The 19,100-nt window shown below is 33.8% G+C and overlaps 1 protein-coding gene across 2 annotated transcripts in view; it reads left to right on the forward strand.

The window, feature by feature from the left end:
* RANBP17 (RAN binding protein 17) overlaps positions 1-19,100 on the forward strand; it is a 236,230-nt gene that overhangs the window by 23,193 nt on the left and 193,937 nt on the right. For both annotated transcript variants that reach the window (XM_059699170.1, XM_059699171.1), the window contains exons 8-13: positions 1,457-1,530; positions 3,941-4,060; positions 6,316-6,462; positions 7,056-7,228; positions 9,450-9,643; positions 16,569-16,674. In XM_059699170.1, coding sequence (XP_059555153.1) covers positions 1,457-1,530; positions 3,941-4,060; positions 6,316-6,462; positions 7,056-7,228; positions 9,450-9,643; positions 16,569-16,674 — 814 coding nt within the window. The remainder of the gene's footprint in view (positions 1-1,456; positions 1,531-3,940; positions 4,061-6,315; positions 6,463-7,055; positions 7,229-9,449; positions 9,644-16,568; positions 16,675-19,100) is intronic.

Here is a 19,100-nt window from a genome sequence, read left to right on the forward strand (position 1 = left end):
TTAATATACAAGCCAAAAAAGTAGAAGATTCTGGGTTTGGGAAAAGGGAGCCTCAACCCAGGATGACAATAAATAGATATAACACGGAGATAATTATATAACAAATTTAGGAATAACCAGTCCATGTTGAAGGCTCTGGGAGGTAGCAGTGGGAGAATGAAAATGATAGGTTATTTGATGTTATTAATCATATGGAAAATGTCATGAAGAACATTTTGCAAATCTGTCAGAACATTTGTAAAGAATTAGTGACAGATAGACAAATAAGCGCAGAAAAGATGCTATGATTAAATCCAGAGAGTGTTAGAAATGTGATATAAGGATAGTGTACTCTTGGCTCAGCTGTTGACATTATTTACGTAGTAATAATAAATGTAAACACTTAGAATTGATTTAATCCCAGATTGGTGTAATAGTGGATGGATTTTTAAGAGGATGGATTGTGGAGGGAGGTGGGGTGAGTGATTAGACAACTAAAGCCTTATATACTGTCACAAATTTAATGCCTAAAGTAAAATGAATAAAGAAATAATATATAGCATACTATTCAGAAATATGTATGTACCGTAAATATAGCTAAGAGTTGAAGTGGGGTAGGGTATAGCTGTTTTTTATTATATATTTTTTAGTTATTTTGGCACTATTTGAAGTTTTAAATGTTTATACTACTTTAATAGAAATGAAAATATTAAGACAATTCTCCCAGTAAGAACTGTACTAGTATATGCTACATAGAAGTAAGGAACACCTTAGGTAATTAATTTCTATCTCTGTATTACAGTAAAACCTCGTTTCTTGAATTTAATTCATTCCAAAGGCTGTTTGAAAATTGAGTCATTTTTCCCCACTAGAAATAATGTAAATTGAATTAATCTGTTTCAGACCCCCAAATGATTCCCTGTTTTAACCTTTCTTATATACAAAACATGTCTATTGTACTGTTTAATCTATAAATAAAAACTTTGAAAACAAAAAGGACATGAAATGTAAATGAAAATTTAACAAAAAGGAAAGGAAATGTATAGTAAAAATGAAAATTTAACAATAATTATAAGCAGCAAAAAAACACACAAAAATATTCACAGCACAATATCCTGAGATTTTAACAGTGGTAAATTGACTCAGATTCTTGCATTTTCTCCAAGTATAAGGTAGAATGAAGGCATTATCAGACTTGCAAATTCTCCTGAAATTTATCCCTATGCACTTGTTTGCTACCTAATCATACAGGTATCAGCATGAAAGGGTTTTCAGGTTGAAAAGCAAATTGTTTGAGATGGGAGATGTTCGAGAAATGAGGTTCCACTATATTTCATCTTTCAAAAGAAAACAAGCCTAACAAGAAAGAGTGGCCACATACAGAGGTCTTAGAGTTCTTGGTTTGTTTGATAAAGTCTTACTATGTTAAGATCACAGAATTGAAAGTAATGGTATTAGAAAATAATTTTTTTTCTAGTTTTTCTGGAACCAGAAACATTGGATCTTTTCTTCAATTTGTATCATTCACTTCCACCACTACTATCTCAGTTAGTAAGTAAAAATCATTTATTATTTCATTAAAAAGTATCTGTGATCTTTAAGGTTGTTTTAGATTTGCTTTTAAAAATTCTACTTATATTCTTGGTTGGATTTACCTCTCACAGGAAAGTCTTACATTTCTGGGATTTGTGTTGCCGAAGCTGTTTGTCAGATTCTATTCAGAGTCAACAGTGCATTCTATTTCATGGGCGACTGTTGATTTAGCTCCTGCCCAGAGCCAGCACAGCCCATCAACCTCCTAAGTTTATCTTCCTTCCTATTCAGTCCCCTTTCCTTCTGGGCCTCAGTCCAGTAATTGGCCACCCCATCAGTTACCTTCCCTTCTCTTACCCTCTTTGTAGCTCTTTCTCAGTCCTACCTGTCTCCATGTCTTCCTCATGCCAGGCAGTCCCCATCAGATATCTCTGAATGAGAAGCAGAGACCTGCTCACTTGATTTTGTGCTCATTACTTCAGTTGTTAATTTTTTCAATCCAATTCTATCATGTTGTTTAACAATTCTTAAAATTCTTTGATTATATACTAGATCTTTGAGACTCTGAACCTCATCCTGTGGGATCTAAAACAGAAACCAGGCAAGATTGGACAAAAAAAAAGATAGAAGAAAAAGTTGTCAGTATAATATCTAAGCTTGTAGAAGTAAAGTTGAGAATTCTAATATTGCCATTTCCTGAAAAAGATGCTCCCGATTTAAAGTGCATATCAGTGTTTTGATGTGTTGCCTAGAAGGAAGACACAGATTCACAAAAATACTCTTTTCTTTTTCTTTTTTGTTAAGGGGTATGCTCCTGAAGCTAGGATTTTAAGATGGTGGTTTGGAAACAAGGTTTCAGAAGACACATATGTGTCCAGGTGGTGCCACCAAGCTTCAGCCTTCTGTCTTTTAACCACAATAGTCTTGTTTTTAGTTGTTTAAAACCGTCATTGTGTGTACAATTATGTTTTGGATAAAACAAGCTATTAGTGCTTAAAAAATAAAATGGAATATAATGGCTTTAAGAAAAAAGTAACATTTATTGGGCATGTCCTATTCATATATGGTGCTTATGTCACTTTATCCTCAAAGTGGCCCTGCAAGGGCTATTATTACCCTATGTATACTGGAAACCACACTGGCAAAGGTGACTTTCTCCAGGGCAATAAACTATTGGAGCTGAGATTCAAACCTACGTGTTTTGGCACCCCCAACTCTGGATATTTTTAATATGCAGTAGTTCCCAAACCTTCTACATGTCAGAATTGCCTAAGAAGTTTTTTTTTTGTTTTGTGTTTGTTTGTTGGTTTTTCAACAATAAGGCAAACTGGAGAACATCTGAAAATGCCATCCTCTGATTTTTGTCCTTATTCTCACCCTTGCCAAGAGACCCAGGCATTATGTGTGAAATGGAAATATTTAAATATCAGCAAAAATTGTATTTTTTAAAAAATCAGGCAAGCAAATGTTATGTGGACAAAAACATATGGGCCAGTTTGACCTAAAAGTGACCAATCTGGGGCCTCTCATTTAATGATCCAGCAGATTTCATGGGCACCAGTGGTGGAATTAAGAAGCCAGGTAGTGAAATTATCTGGTAAGGTATTAACTTCAGGAAGAGAACTAGGCCATAGATAATCGGTAGGCATTTTTATAGAGCCTCTAACTCTTCCAGCAGCATTTCCAAATATTCATTCCAAGATGTTAATGAATATTCTCTTACCAGATAAATTTGAGACATGCTAGATTCAGTATAGCTGTTGGAGTCCCTCACCCCCCTCCATTTGCAGGATACCATAGTGCACAACATGCACTATTTCCCAAATATATTCTATCACAAAACCATATGTTATTTTTGGTTGGACACCTGGTTCATGGGTTCACAAAAGAACTGGTCTTCAGAAGCAGTTGAAAGTCTTGAGTGTATATGTCCAGGCTCTGCTCTAGGCATATCCTATATAATAAAAGCCCAGCAACCGGACAACAGAATGACCAGAACGACTGGTCGACCAGTCACTGTGATGCGCACTGACCACCAGGGGGCAGACGCTCAATGCAGGAGCTGCCCCCTGGTGGTCAGTGCGCTCCCACAGCGGGAGCATTGCTTGGCTGACCAGGATGAGCAGTGCTCCCACAGCTGGCTGATCCCTGCAGGCCACTCCCCCCACCAGTGCACAAATCCTGTGCACTGGGCCTTTGGTATAACATATGAAAAAATATTAGCAGAGAATACACACCAATAGAAGTGTTAATGTGGGCTTGAAGGGTTGTTGGTAGTGGAAGTAGATAGGTTAAATTTTAAGCTTTTATTTTTGAATTCTGTAATGCTTTTTTAATCGCAAAAATTGAAAAATAATATTTTTTATGTAGAGACAAATGTGGCCATCGTTACTTTTAAAATTGAAATGACTCTTGTTTCCTTTTTTAGGCGCTTTCATGTTTAGTTCAGTTTGCTTCTACTAGAAGGTCCTTATTCAGCAGTCCTGAACGTGCCAAGTATCTTGGTAATTTAATTAAGGGAGTAAAACGGATACTTGAAAACCCTCAGGTATTTATGAAGAAACTGAATGAATACTTAGCATATAGAAATATAGTTTTCTTGCTGAAAGGTGCATAAGAAACTCATTTCTTTATTATGATTCTACAAGAAAATATGAAGTATCATATTCATCTTCCTTATAGTTCTTTTGCAATAGAAATGGGCACATTTCCTGACAGACTTCTGTGTTCTTCCTCTTGTATTTTTCCATTCCTTTAGGTGAATAGAGGTCATATATCGTATGCTTCTGCTTTTCACTGTTGTACTACATTTCTTCGGTTGTACTTCTTAAGTTACTGAAGTGATTAATTCAGAGTTATATCTACCTTCTGAACTAGAAGACAATATAAATCTGAATGTCAATATTGGAATAAGTGGCTTTAAATGATGAAATGATGTCTTTTTGCCCTCTTGTGGACAAATAAGAGTTTGTAGATTTTTAAAATCTACTTTCTACACTAGGTGCAAAGCTTCAATAGTTATATTCATTTAAAAGAATTGCAAAGCCATTATTAGTGATTTCACATGCCTACATAAAATTTTTTGTTTCACTTTTGATTTTGTTTTAGTTTAAAATATTTGTAACAAAAGTACAGATTATAAAGGGTTAAATGATGAATTTAAGGAAGTATATATAAATCTCTTGGTTACTACTGATTTTGAGGGGACATGAAGAAAATGTATTCATAAAGACCAGTTGTTTTTGCAGGTTGTTTTTATATGTTGTACATTTGCTTTACCTTTTCAATTTAGCATGACTAAAATGTGTTTTGCTGATAAATGAAATTTTACCAATATACTTAAAATTTTTAAATTTTAATTACTATCGTCAATCATTATGTGGAAAGTAATATTCTAATATCAGATAATTCTCTTAATTGATTTAACATCTAAATGTTGATGTTTCATGGCTGTAAAAGTTAGTTTGAATATTATATTGATTATTTTGGAATTACATGTATTAAAAGACCTGTGAGCACAAAATATCTTTTTGTAATTTGTCCTTAATAATTAAACACTATTTTATGTTCTTTCCTTGAGCTCATTTGAATGAAATTTCTTATAATCTCCTTCAGTATTATGTTTTATGCCAGCTTCAGAGCGAAGTGTTCAAATTATCAAGATCATAACACGTGTCCCCTATCTTCAAGAAGCTCTCAGACAACTGGGCACATCTCTTTTAGTCTTTCCTTTTAACCTAGCCTCTTTCAAAAGTTATGTCTGTATCTTGTGCTATTTTTGTTAAACTTTGTGCCCTACATGACAATAAATTATTTGAATGACTCTTCATTTAGCAACTAACTGGAAGATGCATGAGGGTACAGTGCTTGTAGGTACTCAACAAAAATTTGTTAAATTAAAATAAATTTCTTTTATTTGCATATGCACATATATTATTTATCTTAAGGTGGGGTGGGATGCTCTTTTCTAGGGTTTCTAGAGGCCATTCTTATATTTTTTACTAGAGCCCCGGTGCATGAAATTTGTGCACTTGGTGGGGAGGCAAGGGGGTCCCTCAGCCCAGATTGCAAGAGGGTGCAGGCCAGGCGGAGGAGTCCCACTGGTGCACAATTGGGCCGGAGAGGGATGTGGGAGGTTGGCCAGCCTGGGAGGTGACCGTGGGAAGGTTCCATGGCGTGTCCAGCCCATCTCACTCAGTCCTGATCAGCCGGACCTCAGCAGCAAGCTAACCTACTGGTTGGAGCATCTTCCCCATGGTGGTCAGTGCACATCATAGCGACCGGTTGACTGCCCCATGGTGGTCAGTGCACATCATAGCAAGCAGTTGAGTGGCCTTAGCATATCATTAGCATATTACACTTTGATTGGTTGAATGGACAACCAGACAACCAGACACAGCATATTAGGCTTTTATTATATAGGATTTTCTTTCTCAAATATTTTTCAAATCTTCTATTGACTTATGTTTAAGCCACAACACACACACACACACACACACACACACACACACACACACATTTTTTGTGTAATATAATGGGTTCCTAAACATTATAATTTAGCCATCATAGTGCAAAGTTTCCTGCAAAGCCCCTACTTTGGATTCCTTATTACTAATAATTTATAACAACATTTCCAGCAGAAATTGTTTTCTTTCATTACTATTTACTCAGTTGACACAAAATAACATAAGTACTCATGAAAACTGGAAGACTTAATAAAATACTTAGAATTTTATTGATGGTCATCAGCTTGGTTTGTTTTTAAGTATTTTTAAAAGTCTTTGTTTTTGTCTCATATTTTAGGGTTTGTCTGATCCAGGTAATTACCATGAATTTTGTCGATTTTTGGCTCGTTTGAAGACAAATTATCAGCTGGGAGAATTAGTTATGGTGAAGGAGTATTCTGAAGTTATCAGATTGATTGCTAATTTTACCATTACTAGCCTACAGGTAAAAAGAAATTTATAATTGATATGAAACTGTAGGTAGTTTTAAAGCAATTTCTTGGTAAGATTTGGTGGGGATTTTAAAAATATCTATTAGAGTACTTTGCTCAAAATGCCCACTGCAAGGTTTTAGGTTAAAAAGTTCGTTAAACGTTTTATAATAAAAATTTAGAGGCCATCTAAGTATCTAATAATTGAAGAATTAAATGAGAAGCTGTAGTATCTATGTGAAGAAATATACGAGTTTTTACAGATTGGTTTTAGGGAAGATTCTATTTTTAAATTTAGGAAAAGGTTTTAAAACCGTATTTCCCACATGATATCACCTCTGTGAAAAAATATTCATGGAAAGAAGATTAGAAGGAAGTTATTAACATTTTGATAGTGAACATTCCTGAGTGATAGAGTAATGAGAGATTGTTGGTTTCTTCTTTATGCTTTTTTTGCATTTACAAAATGTGCTACGTTAAGTGTTCATTGGTTATATAATCTGAATAAAAGTTAATTTTAAAATCTGTGTTTAGTAATTTTGCCTCTGTAATTCTTATTCTAGGAAGCTATGTCATTTTAAATAACATTTGCTTTATTTCTTTGTAGCATTGGGAGTTTGCTCCCAACAGTGTTCATTATTTATTAACTCTGTGGCAAAGGATGGTAGCTTCAGTTCCTTTTGTGAAATCAACTGAACCCCACTTATTAGACACTTATGCACCAGAAATCACGAAGGCCTTTATCACTTCTCGGTTGGAATCTGTTGCCATAGTTGTGAGGTATTGAAAACTAAATCTTTCTGTTGTATTTTCATCTTTTGCATCTTGGAATTTTTAAAAATTTAGGAATAATTTACCTACTGTAAAATTCACCTTTTTAGTGTACAGTTTTATGAGTTCTGACAAGTGCATACGGTTGTATAACTACCATCACAATTAAGATATAGAATGGATCATCATCGCCTCCCAAAAGTTCTTTTGGGTCCCTTTGTAGTCATTTCTTTCCCCACCCTTAGCCTCTGGCCATTGCTGATTTGTTTTGTTTCCCTATAGTGTTTGCCTTTTCCAGAATGTTGTATGAATGAAATTATACAGTAGTCTGGCTTCTTTCACTTAGCATAGTGCACTTAGGATTCCTCCAGGTTGAGTTAGCAGTTGTTTTCTTTTCATTGCAGTATAGTATGTGTAAGTACCAAGGTGTGAGACTCCTAGGATGCATAGTAAGTGTGTTTTATTTTGTAAGAAACTGCCAAATTCTTTCCCAAAGTGGCTGTATCATTTTGCATTCCCACCAGCAATGTATGAAAGATTCAATTGCTCTGTATCCTCACCAGCACTTGATATTATCAGTCTTTAAAAATTTTAGTCATTCGAATAGGTATGTAGTGGTACCTCATTATGGTTTTAATTTGCATTCCTTGAATGAATAATAATGTTGATCATCTTTTTATGGACTTATTTGTCATATGTATGTATTCTTTGGAAAATGCCTGTCAAATCTTTTGCCGATTTTTTATTGTATTGTTTATTTTCTTATATTGAGATTTGAGGGGGTCTGTATATTCTGGTCACAAGTCTTTTTATCATCTGTGTTTTTCAGATACTTTCTTGCAGTTCATAGCTTGCCTTTTCATTTCCTTAGTAGTCTTTCAAAGATAAATTGTTTTAAAGTTTGCAGTCCAATTTATCCATTATTTTTTCTTCTAAAAGTTATGTACTTTCAGAACTAACATTTAGATCTGATTCATTTTGAGTTAATTTTTGTGATGTGAGGTAAGGTTTGAGGTTTCTGTTGTTGTTTAGCATATGGATGGCCAATTATATCAACACCCTTTGTAGAAAAGACTTTTTTCTCCATTGAATTGCCTTTGCCCTGTTTTCAAAAATTAATTTGACCGCATACATGTGGTTCTATTTCTTGACGCTATTCTCATTAATTTAACTGTTTCTCCTCCTGCCAATACCCTATCTTAAATCCAGTGATCTTATAATAAGCTTTGAAATCAGGTAGTATGTGTCTTCCACCGTGGTTTCCCTTTTCAAAAATTATTTTGGCTCTAGAATAAATATTTTGTGATAAAATGGGTGAATCCCTCAAACGTATTAAGCAAAGGAGGGCAGACATAAAAGCACACTGTCCAGCTTCCATGAGGTGCAAAATCAGGCCAAGTTAACCTGCCCTGCGTTGGGGTATGTAAGGGGACTTGCGGGCAATGAGGAGGACTCTGAGGTGCTGGAAACGTGCTGGTTTTTGTTGTGAGTGCCCGTCGCATTGGTGTGTTCACTTTGTAAAATCCATCAGGCTGTACACCTTGTTAGCGAGCTCTTCTGTATGTGTATTACATGTGACTATAAAATTTTTATGAAAATAAGGGAGCCCCAAAAAAGTATTTTTGCTCTTTTACTTCCTTTGTTTTCCCATGTAAATTTTAGAATTATCTTGTCAATATCTACAATAAAATCCTGGTGGAATTTTAACTGGGATGGCATTGAATTTGTATATTAATTTAGGGGAAGAATTGATATCTAAGCAATATCAAGTCTTTCAGCCAGTAACCATGTTTATTTTTTAATATATTTAGTTCTGTAATTTCTTTCATCAGTGTTTGTAGTATTCAGCCTTAAGATTTTATATATATTTAATTAGATTTAAGTAGTAGTTTATTTTTTCTGGTACCTTTGGAAGATACTGTTTTTTTAAATTTTAATCTCCAATTTTTTATTGCTAGTATATAGTAATACAGTTAAATTTTGTATATTCATCCTGTATGCCAGAATCTTGGTAAACTCACCTGCTAGTACGAGTAGCTTTTTTGGGGGTGTTTTTTTAATGTATGCAATCATGCTATTTTCAGATATAGACATTTTATTTCTTCCACTCTATTTGTCTTTTATTCCTTTATCCATTAGGGAATTTTATTTAACATCAATAAAGTATATTTGTGGTAAATAAAAGTACATCACACTAATGCCTGCAAACTTGTTCTTATATATTTTGCAGAGATCATTTAGATGATCCACTGGATGATACTGCCACTGTCTTTCAGCAGTTGGAGCAGCTATGCACTGTCAGCAGATGTGAATATGAGAAGACATGCTCTCTTCTTGTACAGTTGTTTGACCAAAACGCACAGAATTACCAAAAGCTTCTGCATTCTGCTTCTGGGATTACGGTGGACATGGCAATTCAGGAAGGTCAGTGAATTTTATCTGACTATTATATGGTATGTACAATTTTAAGTAGCTTCATTAATCACTGTAGTAATTTTATGCACATTATTTTTATATATTTCCCCCAATTCCTCACCCACCCCCCACCAATAAGCGTTAATTTTTTTAACCTTTTGGATATTTTAGTGGCATGACGGTTAATTTTCAGTTTTCTTTATGATTTACAGGAAATATTTTTCTCTGGAATCAGTATCTAGAAAAGCTGATAACGAGTAGAGTTTATTATCTTATAACTAGCTTTTAACTGATCTAATTGATCATGTTTTCTTCTTTGTTGTAGAAGACTGCAAATTCAGAGCCTAAATAGATCATAATATAGTTACACAATGCAATACTATATAACAATAAAATGAATGAACTGTAGGTATACTTAAAGATGCATGTCAGAGATAAGATATTTAGTGGGAGGGGGGCAATTGTTAGGAAACTATATATAGTTTGAAATACTTAATAAAGCCTCAAAACAAGTGATCCTAAAAATATATTGTTTTGGAACATATAATGATATGCTCAAGTGATATAATGAAAGAAAAATGTCAAGAGAATAGTAAGCTCCAAATGCAGGATCATGGTTACCTCCAGAGTGGGAGGTAAGGAGACAAGCTATGGGAGGGATATGAAGATAGGAGTGAGTATACTGGTAAAGCCTTTGTTCACAGGTGTTTGTTTTATTACACTTCATATATATGAGACTTTTTTTTTCATATATATAAATATTACATTACAGTGGAAAAAGATTCAGTTGTGAAATCAAAGACCTGTTTTAAAAAGGATATTTCTTAAAAAAGGATATTAGCTATTCTAAGATACATCGATGAAATTAACTGAACATAATAATTTACTAATGTTAAATAGGTTTGTATATTGAATAAGTCGGACTTGATTTTTGATTAATATAAATTCAAGGAGTTTTTATAGTTAGGTACATTATGTGGTTTTAATAAAATGCCATTTCAAAGTCTCTAATATAATGCCTTATACATAGAAAATTTTAAATAAATATTTTTTCCTTCTAGTCCAAAGGTCAGTAGCAAGGAATTTGTCCATCTTTTAAAGATTTCTATGGTGTACTAAAAAATATTGTTTTATATTATGAAAAATACCTCACGTGGCTTTAGTTTGTACTACTGTATGTAGTAGTATTCAATTTCTTTTGTGCAGACTAAACACTTCAGTTAGTGTTGAACAAAGAAAATTATATGCTCTCGTTATATGTGCTTTAATTTAGATGCTTAATGGCTTTTAATGTTACAAAAGTTTATTATTATATTATAATCTCATTTGTATTATATTGTCTTGCTCTTCCATATTTGTGGTGATGTGGTCATGGTTTACAAAAACAATAATCCCTAAGAAATAGGTCATTAACAGTAGTTAACGATTACTTGTGATCTATGGTAATGACTGATTTCTTTGGGATTATTGCAGTTATAAACCATAATTACAGATTATTACAGCAATAATTATTTTGTTTAAGGAAAAAATGTTCTGTGCTTGAACAGCTGCTAAAACAAGTGCCCTGAACATTAATGGAAAATTAAAATGGAAATTTAGTCTTATTATAAGATGAGATACTTTTAAAATTTATAGATATATAATTCATGTATTAGATATTTATTTATCTAAATACAGTTTAGATTAGTGGATTTATATGGTTCTTTATATTTTGTGGAAATAATTCTGTAGCCAAAGTAACTTCTTAACATTTATTATTTTTTGAACACTGCCAGACTACAATTGTTGAGGTTTAGGGAAAGGTTTAATATGTATGAGAAATATCACTTTTCATTCAGTTAAATATGAAAATTACATTTGATAGCTCAATAATAATGCCTTTTTATTTCATTGTTCACTTCTAACACTAACCCTAATTTATCCAGTCAGTACTTGTTACTAAGGGTTAAGAAATGCCTGCTTTTCTGTTTTCTGTATGATAGAAATCACTGCTTTCTAAAACAAGGAAAGAGTATACATTCTATTTTTCTCTAAATAAGTAAATATCCATTCAAAATTTATCATAATTTTTAAAAAATGCTCACAATTGATCACATGCCATCTTTGTATAGTATTCTTTGACATAAAAGTTATAATTTGAAGGTCACAGTAAGATGAATTAAAGAATAAAAATATATTTTCTATTATTAGGCTGTGATACTTATCATACTGCATTGAAAAAAAAATCATTTTTTACTCCTACCTATCTCTCTTACTATGTTCAATTTCTTTGGCATGGGGTCTCTTTTCCTTCTCACCCTGTCCCATACATATACATACTAGTATTTAGTTAAAACACTACAGCAGAACATGACACATAGTAGATACTCAGCAAATGATTTTCTGAATGTATTTTACTCGGAAAATTTTTAATTTTTTAATTTTTTTTGTTTGCTTGTTTTACAAACAGCATTTAAAAAGTATATATGAGTAATTGTAACTAGCTTTAAAATTAGCCATATATACTTGTTGCAATTAAATTGCAACAAGCCTCTTTGGAAAAGAGTACTTTACTTGCAGAATATCATTTAGTACTTGTCACAAGCCTGTGGAACAGGTATTATTATCATCCTCATATTTATAAATTAAAGCCAAGAATGATTAAGTACCTAGCATAATAGCAGAGGCAGGATTGAATCCAGACTTTGCTCTTGGTAGCTAAATTGTACAGTCTCTATTTATAAATATTGGTCTTCTAACAGAGAAATATAAAAATTACATGCATGATGAATTCTTTGTCTATTTTCAGCTAGGTTTGTTTTATCAAAACTTATTTGGCAAATGCTTCTGTGTTACATTAGTGAAAACTCCCAAAGTAAATTTTTTTATTTTATTTTAAATTCAACTATTCAACAAATATTCATTTCATCTGTCACATATACTTGCTTTTATGGGGGGTGATTTGAGAATCAAAAGAAGTGTGAAAAGCCCTAGAAATGATCCCAAAGGCAGATGCAATCTCATCTTATCTGCTGTGAAAATTTGGGAGACAACTAAAGAAAAATTCAGGATTAGCAATTAAAATGTTTTAAATAAACACAAGAGATTGATAGATCATAAGATATTGTTGGATCACCAAGGTTTGTCCAGCTAATTGACACCTGTGTTGAGTATTCCCTTTTATCAATCTTGAGAGGAAGTGGTATATATCTCATAATAGTATGAGAATGGACTCCTGGAAATTTGTTGCCTATATTGGAATCATAGCACTGCACTTTTTAATAGGGATTTGTGATATTCAGTGAGTATATGTAGATAATAGATACAGTTTTTAGAACAGTACCTACTAAATAGTATTATATCAATTTTGCTATTATTTTTAGTCATAGTAAAGCTTTCTTTAAGGAATATCAGTATCTAAAAATTTAAATTGACCCAACATAAGGTTATTATTCATATTTATTTTGAGAAATAATTTGAAACAGATATTTTAAAAATAATGACTCCCATAGACAAATTATTACATTCACCAAAAATTATGTTTGCAATGTTTCAGATTCATATGCATTATACAAAATGTGTATGGCCCATACACAATTGGAGCATAGTCTATTAATAAATGGCTTCTGTAATATTCTGTGAAATATGGTTGATTTTCATTATTCAGTATTTATGCTCTACAAAGTTGCTGTGAATACTGAATTAACAAATATTAAACCATTTGCTTCTAGTGGAAATACTGGGTTAAGTTCCTGTAGGCCTCTGGTCACATTTTCATCAACTGATCAACATATAACCTTCTTTTATTTGTTTTTCTGCTTAAAAACACCTTACTTAATATATATTGTTGATTCATTAACAGTGAACTTAGCCAACAGCCCTACAACTCATGCCTGGATAAAGCTTATCTAACACGTGTATTTTCTCTATAAAATGCATAACAGCCCTTTTCCCACTAGACAGCACCAGCACTACTCTTGAGGACAATTTTAAATGGTAAAATCACCAAAAAAAGGTATAACAAAATGTGGCACCGATTGATGTTTTCCTCTCCCTCTCCCTCTCCCTTCCTCTCTTAAAAAAAGGGGGGGGGGCAGGAAAGGGGGATGTGAAATGTTGGCAGATTGTGTTTCAGTTATGTCTTGCCAAAATTTAGTGGCTTATCAAATAACAGTATTAAAATAAAGTTGTTTTAAAGTGAAAGATTCATGGATTGGAGGTGCCCAGTAGAATGAAAGATTGTTGGAGTTGGAAGATTCATCTTTGTGGATATTGAAATTACCACTGATTGTGATAGAAATATTGTTGGAAAAAGTGACAGCAAGCCAGGAATTAATAAAGAAATAAGGACAACTAACTTGAGGGAAAGTTGAAAATTGCAACCAGAAAGGGTATTTGGTAGTATAGTCTGATGACATAAGATGTAAAGCTGAGTACTTTTGTGGTGGAGAGATGGAGAATGTTCTGAAAGGGCCATCAAGAACACTACTCCATGGTCAAGGCCCAAGATACAAGAGGTGTGGAAGCGAAAGCAGCTACCACTTGAGAGGCCCACGGAGAAAGCAGGACCATCAGGGGACAGTGTTTGTTAGTAACAGACTTATATATTGATCATACATACTTTGAAAGTATATAAGGTGACTTTCTAAAACCTTCAGTTTCCTACATGGGTTTTTTTTCTATTAACTTCTTCACTAATTATACATTAGTAATTCATCAAATGGAATTACTTGATCAAATTAATGATTTGATTTGATTTAACCTATTTCATGTTGCTAATGTACAAAGCTGCATAATTGGTCAATTCTGATTTATTCGTTGTTGTTTTGCGATAGATTAAGGGATGTGGATACTTGCCAAGTTACATATTAACTTACAGGGCGTTTATCACCTCAGTACGCTGATGTCTCTCCAGAAGTTTGATGTAGTTGTTGAATAGTTGTAATATAGTGATGTCTGCTAATATCCCCAGGAAGATAAGAATGTGTCATTTTTCTACTTAATTTTTATTTATTTACCCTTCCTAATTCTTCTTACAAGCACACACAGCCTCGTTTATTGCTGTTTAGTTCAATACCTTGTATAAAACAACACTGTAGTTCACTTTGACAAGGTTTTCTAATACAGCAACATAATTGATATCAATATTGTTGATACTTTCAATGGTGTTTTTTATTGCAGCTATATCGCTCTTCATTTCTTCTTGGGTCTTACATAAGTTATTCATTTTTTCATCTGTTTCTTCTTGCTTCTTGTATAAGTTGTTGATTTTTTCCTCCATCCGGTTTATGCACTCTAGGACCCTTATTCTGAATTCTTTTTCTGTCATGTTGCATGCCTCTGTATCGCTTAGCTGCTTTTCTGGCGAGCCCTCCTTTTCTTTCCTTTGGGGGTTTCTTTGTTTACCCATGTTTGATCTCACCGACATATCTAGATGATGAGTCATTCATTGGCTACTCCCTGGGTGGCAGAGGCTCCTCGGGCTGTGGTTGCTCCCCGGGCGGTTGTGGTAGCAGCTTCTCCTCAGATGGCAGCAGCTCCTCTGATGGGTGCTGTTCACAGCTGTGGTGGCTCTTCTGGCTGGTGGGGGGAGGCTTCACGTACAGCTGCTGTTCAGAGGATGTGGTGATCAGGAGGCTGCTGTTGCTTGGATCTGCTGCATTGATTTAAAGGCACAAAATACACAACAAGGCACAACATACCAGGCACTGAACACAAATGTATTCACGATATTAATAACCCCAAATAAAGGTGACCACACAGCTGCTGTTTCTCAGACAGAGGGTGTGGTGATCAGGAGGCTGCAGTTCCTTCGATATCAATATTATGAAATGGCCTGCTCATCTTTGTAAAGTCAGCCCCCAAGTATATCACAAAATGTCTTTTTAGCAAGATAATTGCTATATTAATTATTCATAAAGGTCTCAAAAATCTTAGAAAATCTGATACATAGATCAGTGAATCTAGAAGTGTAAAATAATATGCCTTAAGTAAAAACCAACTATAATAATAAAAGCATAATATACTAACTAGACTGGATGACCTTCCGGACGAAGCTGGGGCTGTGAGGGAAGCCCGGGTCCCGGGTGCCTGCCAGTGGCTGGAGGGAAGTCCGGCTCCTAGGTGCCAGAGGGAAGCCTGGGTCCAAGGTTCCGGAGGGAAGCTGGTGTCGGCAGCTGGGGGAAGGAAGACCTACTCTTGCACGAATTTCGTGCCTCAGGCCTCTAGTTCAATATAAATGCCTCTATTTCTAAATTGTCAGTGTTGGCTGCCCCAAAGTGACATTTGTGAAAACTCTAGCTGTTGCCATTGTGCCACTTTTGTAAGGTTATTTAATCCTCTGCTGCTATTGCCCATGAAGTTGATTTGGTTGTCAAACTGTGAGTTGCACAGTGAAAATCTTGGATTTTTAAAATTATGCCTAAAAATACAAAGGGAATACATTGACTACCATCTATTATATTGTAAGCAGGGGTAATATTTAAAATGATCAAACTGGTACTATTATGACCAGATGAAAAGATTCTGATGATTGGATAGTACTAGTATTGACTAACAGCCCTGGATCTAGACACTACATTTGTTTTTTTTTGTTATCAAGTTTAATTTTAATTACTTAAGTCTGCAGGGTAGATAAAATTATCTCCATTTTACAGGTGAAAACCCTGAGATGTAAAGGCATAAGTAACTTATTCAACATCACACAACAAATTGGTAGAGCTGGGATTCAAACAGTTTTGGCTCTAAAATCTGTCTATTTTACTGTTCTACTTACTGCCTTGATAAACTTAAAGCCCAACTCTCCACTCTTTGAAGAACTGAGCTCTTAATAGTTTATCACTTGTTTGGAAGAATAGATCATTTTACAAATTTTGGAATTTTCTGAAAAATAAGCTTGCTTTCTACAATACTTTCTAAACATGTTATATGTATTTTCTTTCATGTTATATATTAGGACGTCTTGCATGGCTGGTATATTTAGTTGGGACAGTTGTTGGAGGAAGATTAACATATACCAGTACTGATGAACATGACGCTATGGATGGAGAATTATCCTGTCGGTAAGTAATGGCCATGTAATTTACAGAAATTTACTATGTAGTTAAGAAATTTAGTTACTGAACTGGTATTATTAGCTAAAGCATTTTGTACCTGGCCTTTTGAGGAAGGCATTTTCCTTTTTATTGATGAGAATACCAAGGTTTAGAGGTTAAGTGATTTGTAGATGTCAAATCTCTAATAATTTGTATAGTCAGATATATTTTTAACATGTATTTAAATAGTGTGATGATTTAGGTTGCTTTTTCTTTCTTAGGATTTGGTGAAGAATGCAATTTGGTGTGTATTGGGATGGTGGCAAAATTGGGATGACATACATCTGGTCAAAAGCAATGGATAGTCAGTTACCAATACAAGCTTTGTTTATGATTGTTGGCTAGATTGTTCACCTCATGACCATCCCCTTAATAAGGAGCAATTCATGTTTTTATTCTAAGGAAAATTCCTACATATGTATGAAATGAGTGAGTTGGTTTTCCATATATTTTATTTTTTAATAGCATTTTTATAAAAAGTAATACATGTTTTTGTTGAACCCTTTAAAAATTCAAATGAAGTTAATTTGGAGATAACTACCACTATCATTTTGGTAAAGACCTTGAGTCTTTTAAATTCATGCTTAAGGGTATATGTACACTACATGTGTATTTTTCAACTTTTTAAACAGAAATTATACTATTATTTTGTAAACTAAAATAGGGATACTAATAATACCCAATTCATTTGGGGCTATTATTAGCATTACATCAGTTAATATTTGTTAAATCTTAAAACAATGCCTGGCAAATATTAAGTACTATATTACTAAAAAAAAAAACCCAACAACTCTCAAAACACTTTCAAAAAAATCAAACATAATATTGTGAACATTTCACCTAGATATGAAATATTCTAAGCTGTACCATAATTTATACAGACCCTTATTTTGGAAATTTTAGGTTCTAAATTTTTTTTTTATTATAAACTGCCTTCCGGTAAGTATTCTTTTAGTTCTATTTTCCCTTCATTCCATACCTATTTCAGCCTTTAAACTGGCTCTTGTCAATGAAATTTGAATACGAATGGACTATAAATATTTTTAGTTTCTCTAAGTTTATTATTGCCAATATTAAATCACTTTAAAATATGAATGGGGGGCATTCTTAAAATGCTTTGGTTAATTTTAAACCAAGTGAACAGTTTGCCTCTATACCATCTTTTAATATAACATTATAGATTTAGTAAAGTGGAAATTAAATATACTATAGTTAGATTTTTTTAAAAGTTTTTATCATCAAGCAGAGAAATACCCATTGGCACTATTTTTCTGAGAACTATATAACAGGAAGTAAACAAAAGAGGGTGTATATTTGTCAAGTAGAAAATTTTAATTTTTTCTTTAAGCAGCAAACATAGGTAACTTTAAATAAGATTTGTTTTGTGTTTTAGTCTGCATTCTTTAGGAAACAGAGCCTTAGGTGAAGTTTATGGGCAAAGGCTTTTTGAGGGTTGGGAAGAACAGTTGCCTTTTCAGGGAAGAAAGAGTGAAAGAAAAGGAGATGAGAGAATAAGGGGAAGAAAATAGGATCAATCTTCATTATTCACAGATTTCATATTTGCAAATTTACGTAATTGCTGAAATTTAATTGTACCCCTAATCAATACTCATGGTGCTATTGTAGTCCTTCTTGGACGTATGCATAGTTGCTAGCTGAGGTTGAACAGATGCTCTGCCTTCTTTTGGCTCCCATGCTGTAAATGTATCCTTTTTTGCTGTCTACTTAGTGCCATCATTTTTGCATTTTTGTTGCTGGTTTTGTTTTTTGTTGCTGGTTTTGCTATTTAAAATGGCCCTTCCAGCAGAGTGCTGAAGTGCTGGCCAGTTTCTTAGCACAAGAAGGCTGAAATATGCCTTACAGAGAAAAGACGTGTGTTTAGGTGAGCTTCGTTTAGGCAAGTTGTAGTGTTACTGGCTGTGAGTTCAACATTAACGAATCAACAGTATACTTAATATTGTTGTCCTTAGCAGAAACACACGTAAAACAAGGTATGTGTTGATCAGTTGATGAGAAATATTGTGACCATAGTTCTTCAGGAACCTAATTCTATATTTCCTTTAGGAGTAGTGGTTCAATATTCACTAATTCAGTTTTCATGGCAACTTTGAGGAATATAACTACCATGAATAATGAGAATGAACTGTGTAAGGTGGTACATTACACACATGGTGACTGTTTTACAGGCATTTTCCCCAAAGACCATGAACCACATTGCCTCACAGTGATTTATGGAGGTTGGGGATGAGGACTAAGGGAAAGCAGTTTATCTGTTCACTTATATCTGTGTCCCATTTTAATTGCTTAAAGTCTACTCTACTCCGTATTTGTTAATTGTGTTCTCTGGCCTCTGAGAAGTTGCTGGGGAAGTCAGAAGATTCAGCTTGATAGTC

This window comes from Myotis daubentonii, chromosome 5 (genome assembly GCF_963259705.1).
Source record: "Myotis daubentonii chromosome 5, mMyoDau2.1, whole genome shotgun sequence".
NCBI classification, from domain to species: domain Eukaryota; kingdom Metazoa; phylum Chordata; class Mammalia; order Chiroptera; family Vespertilionidae; genus Myotis; species Myotis daubentonii.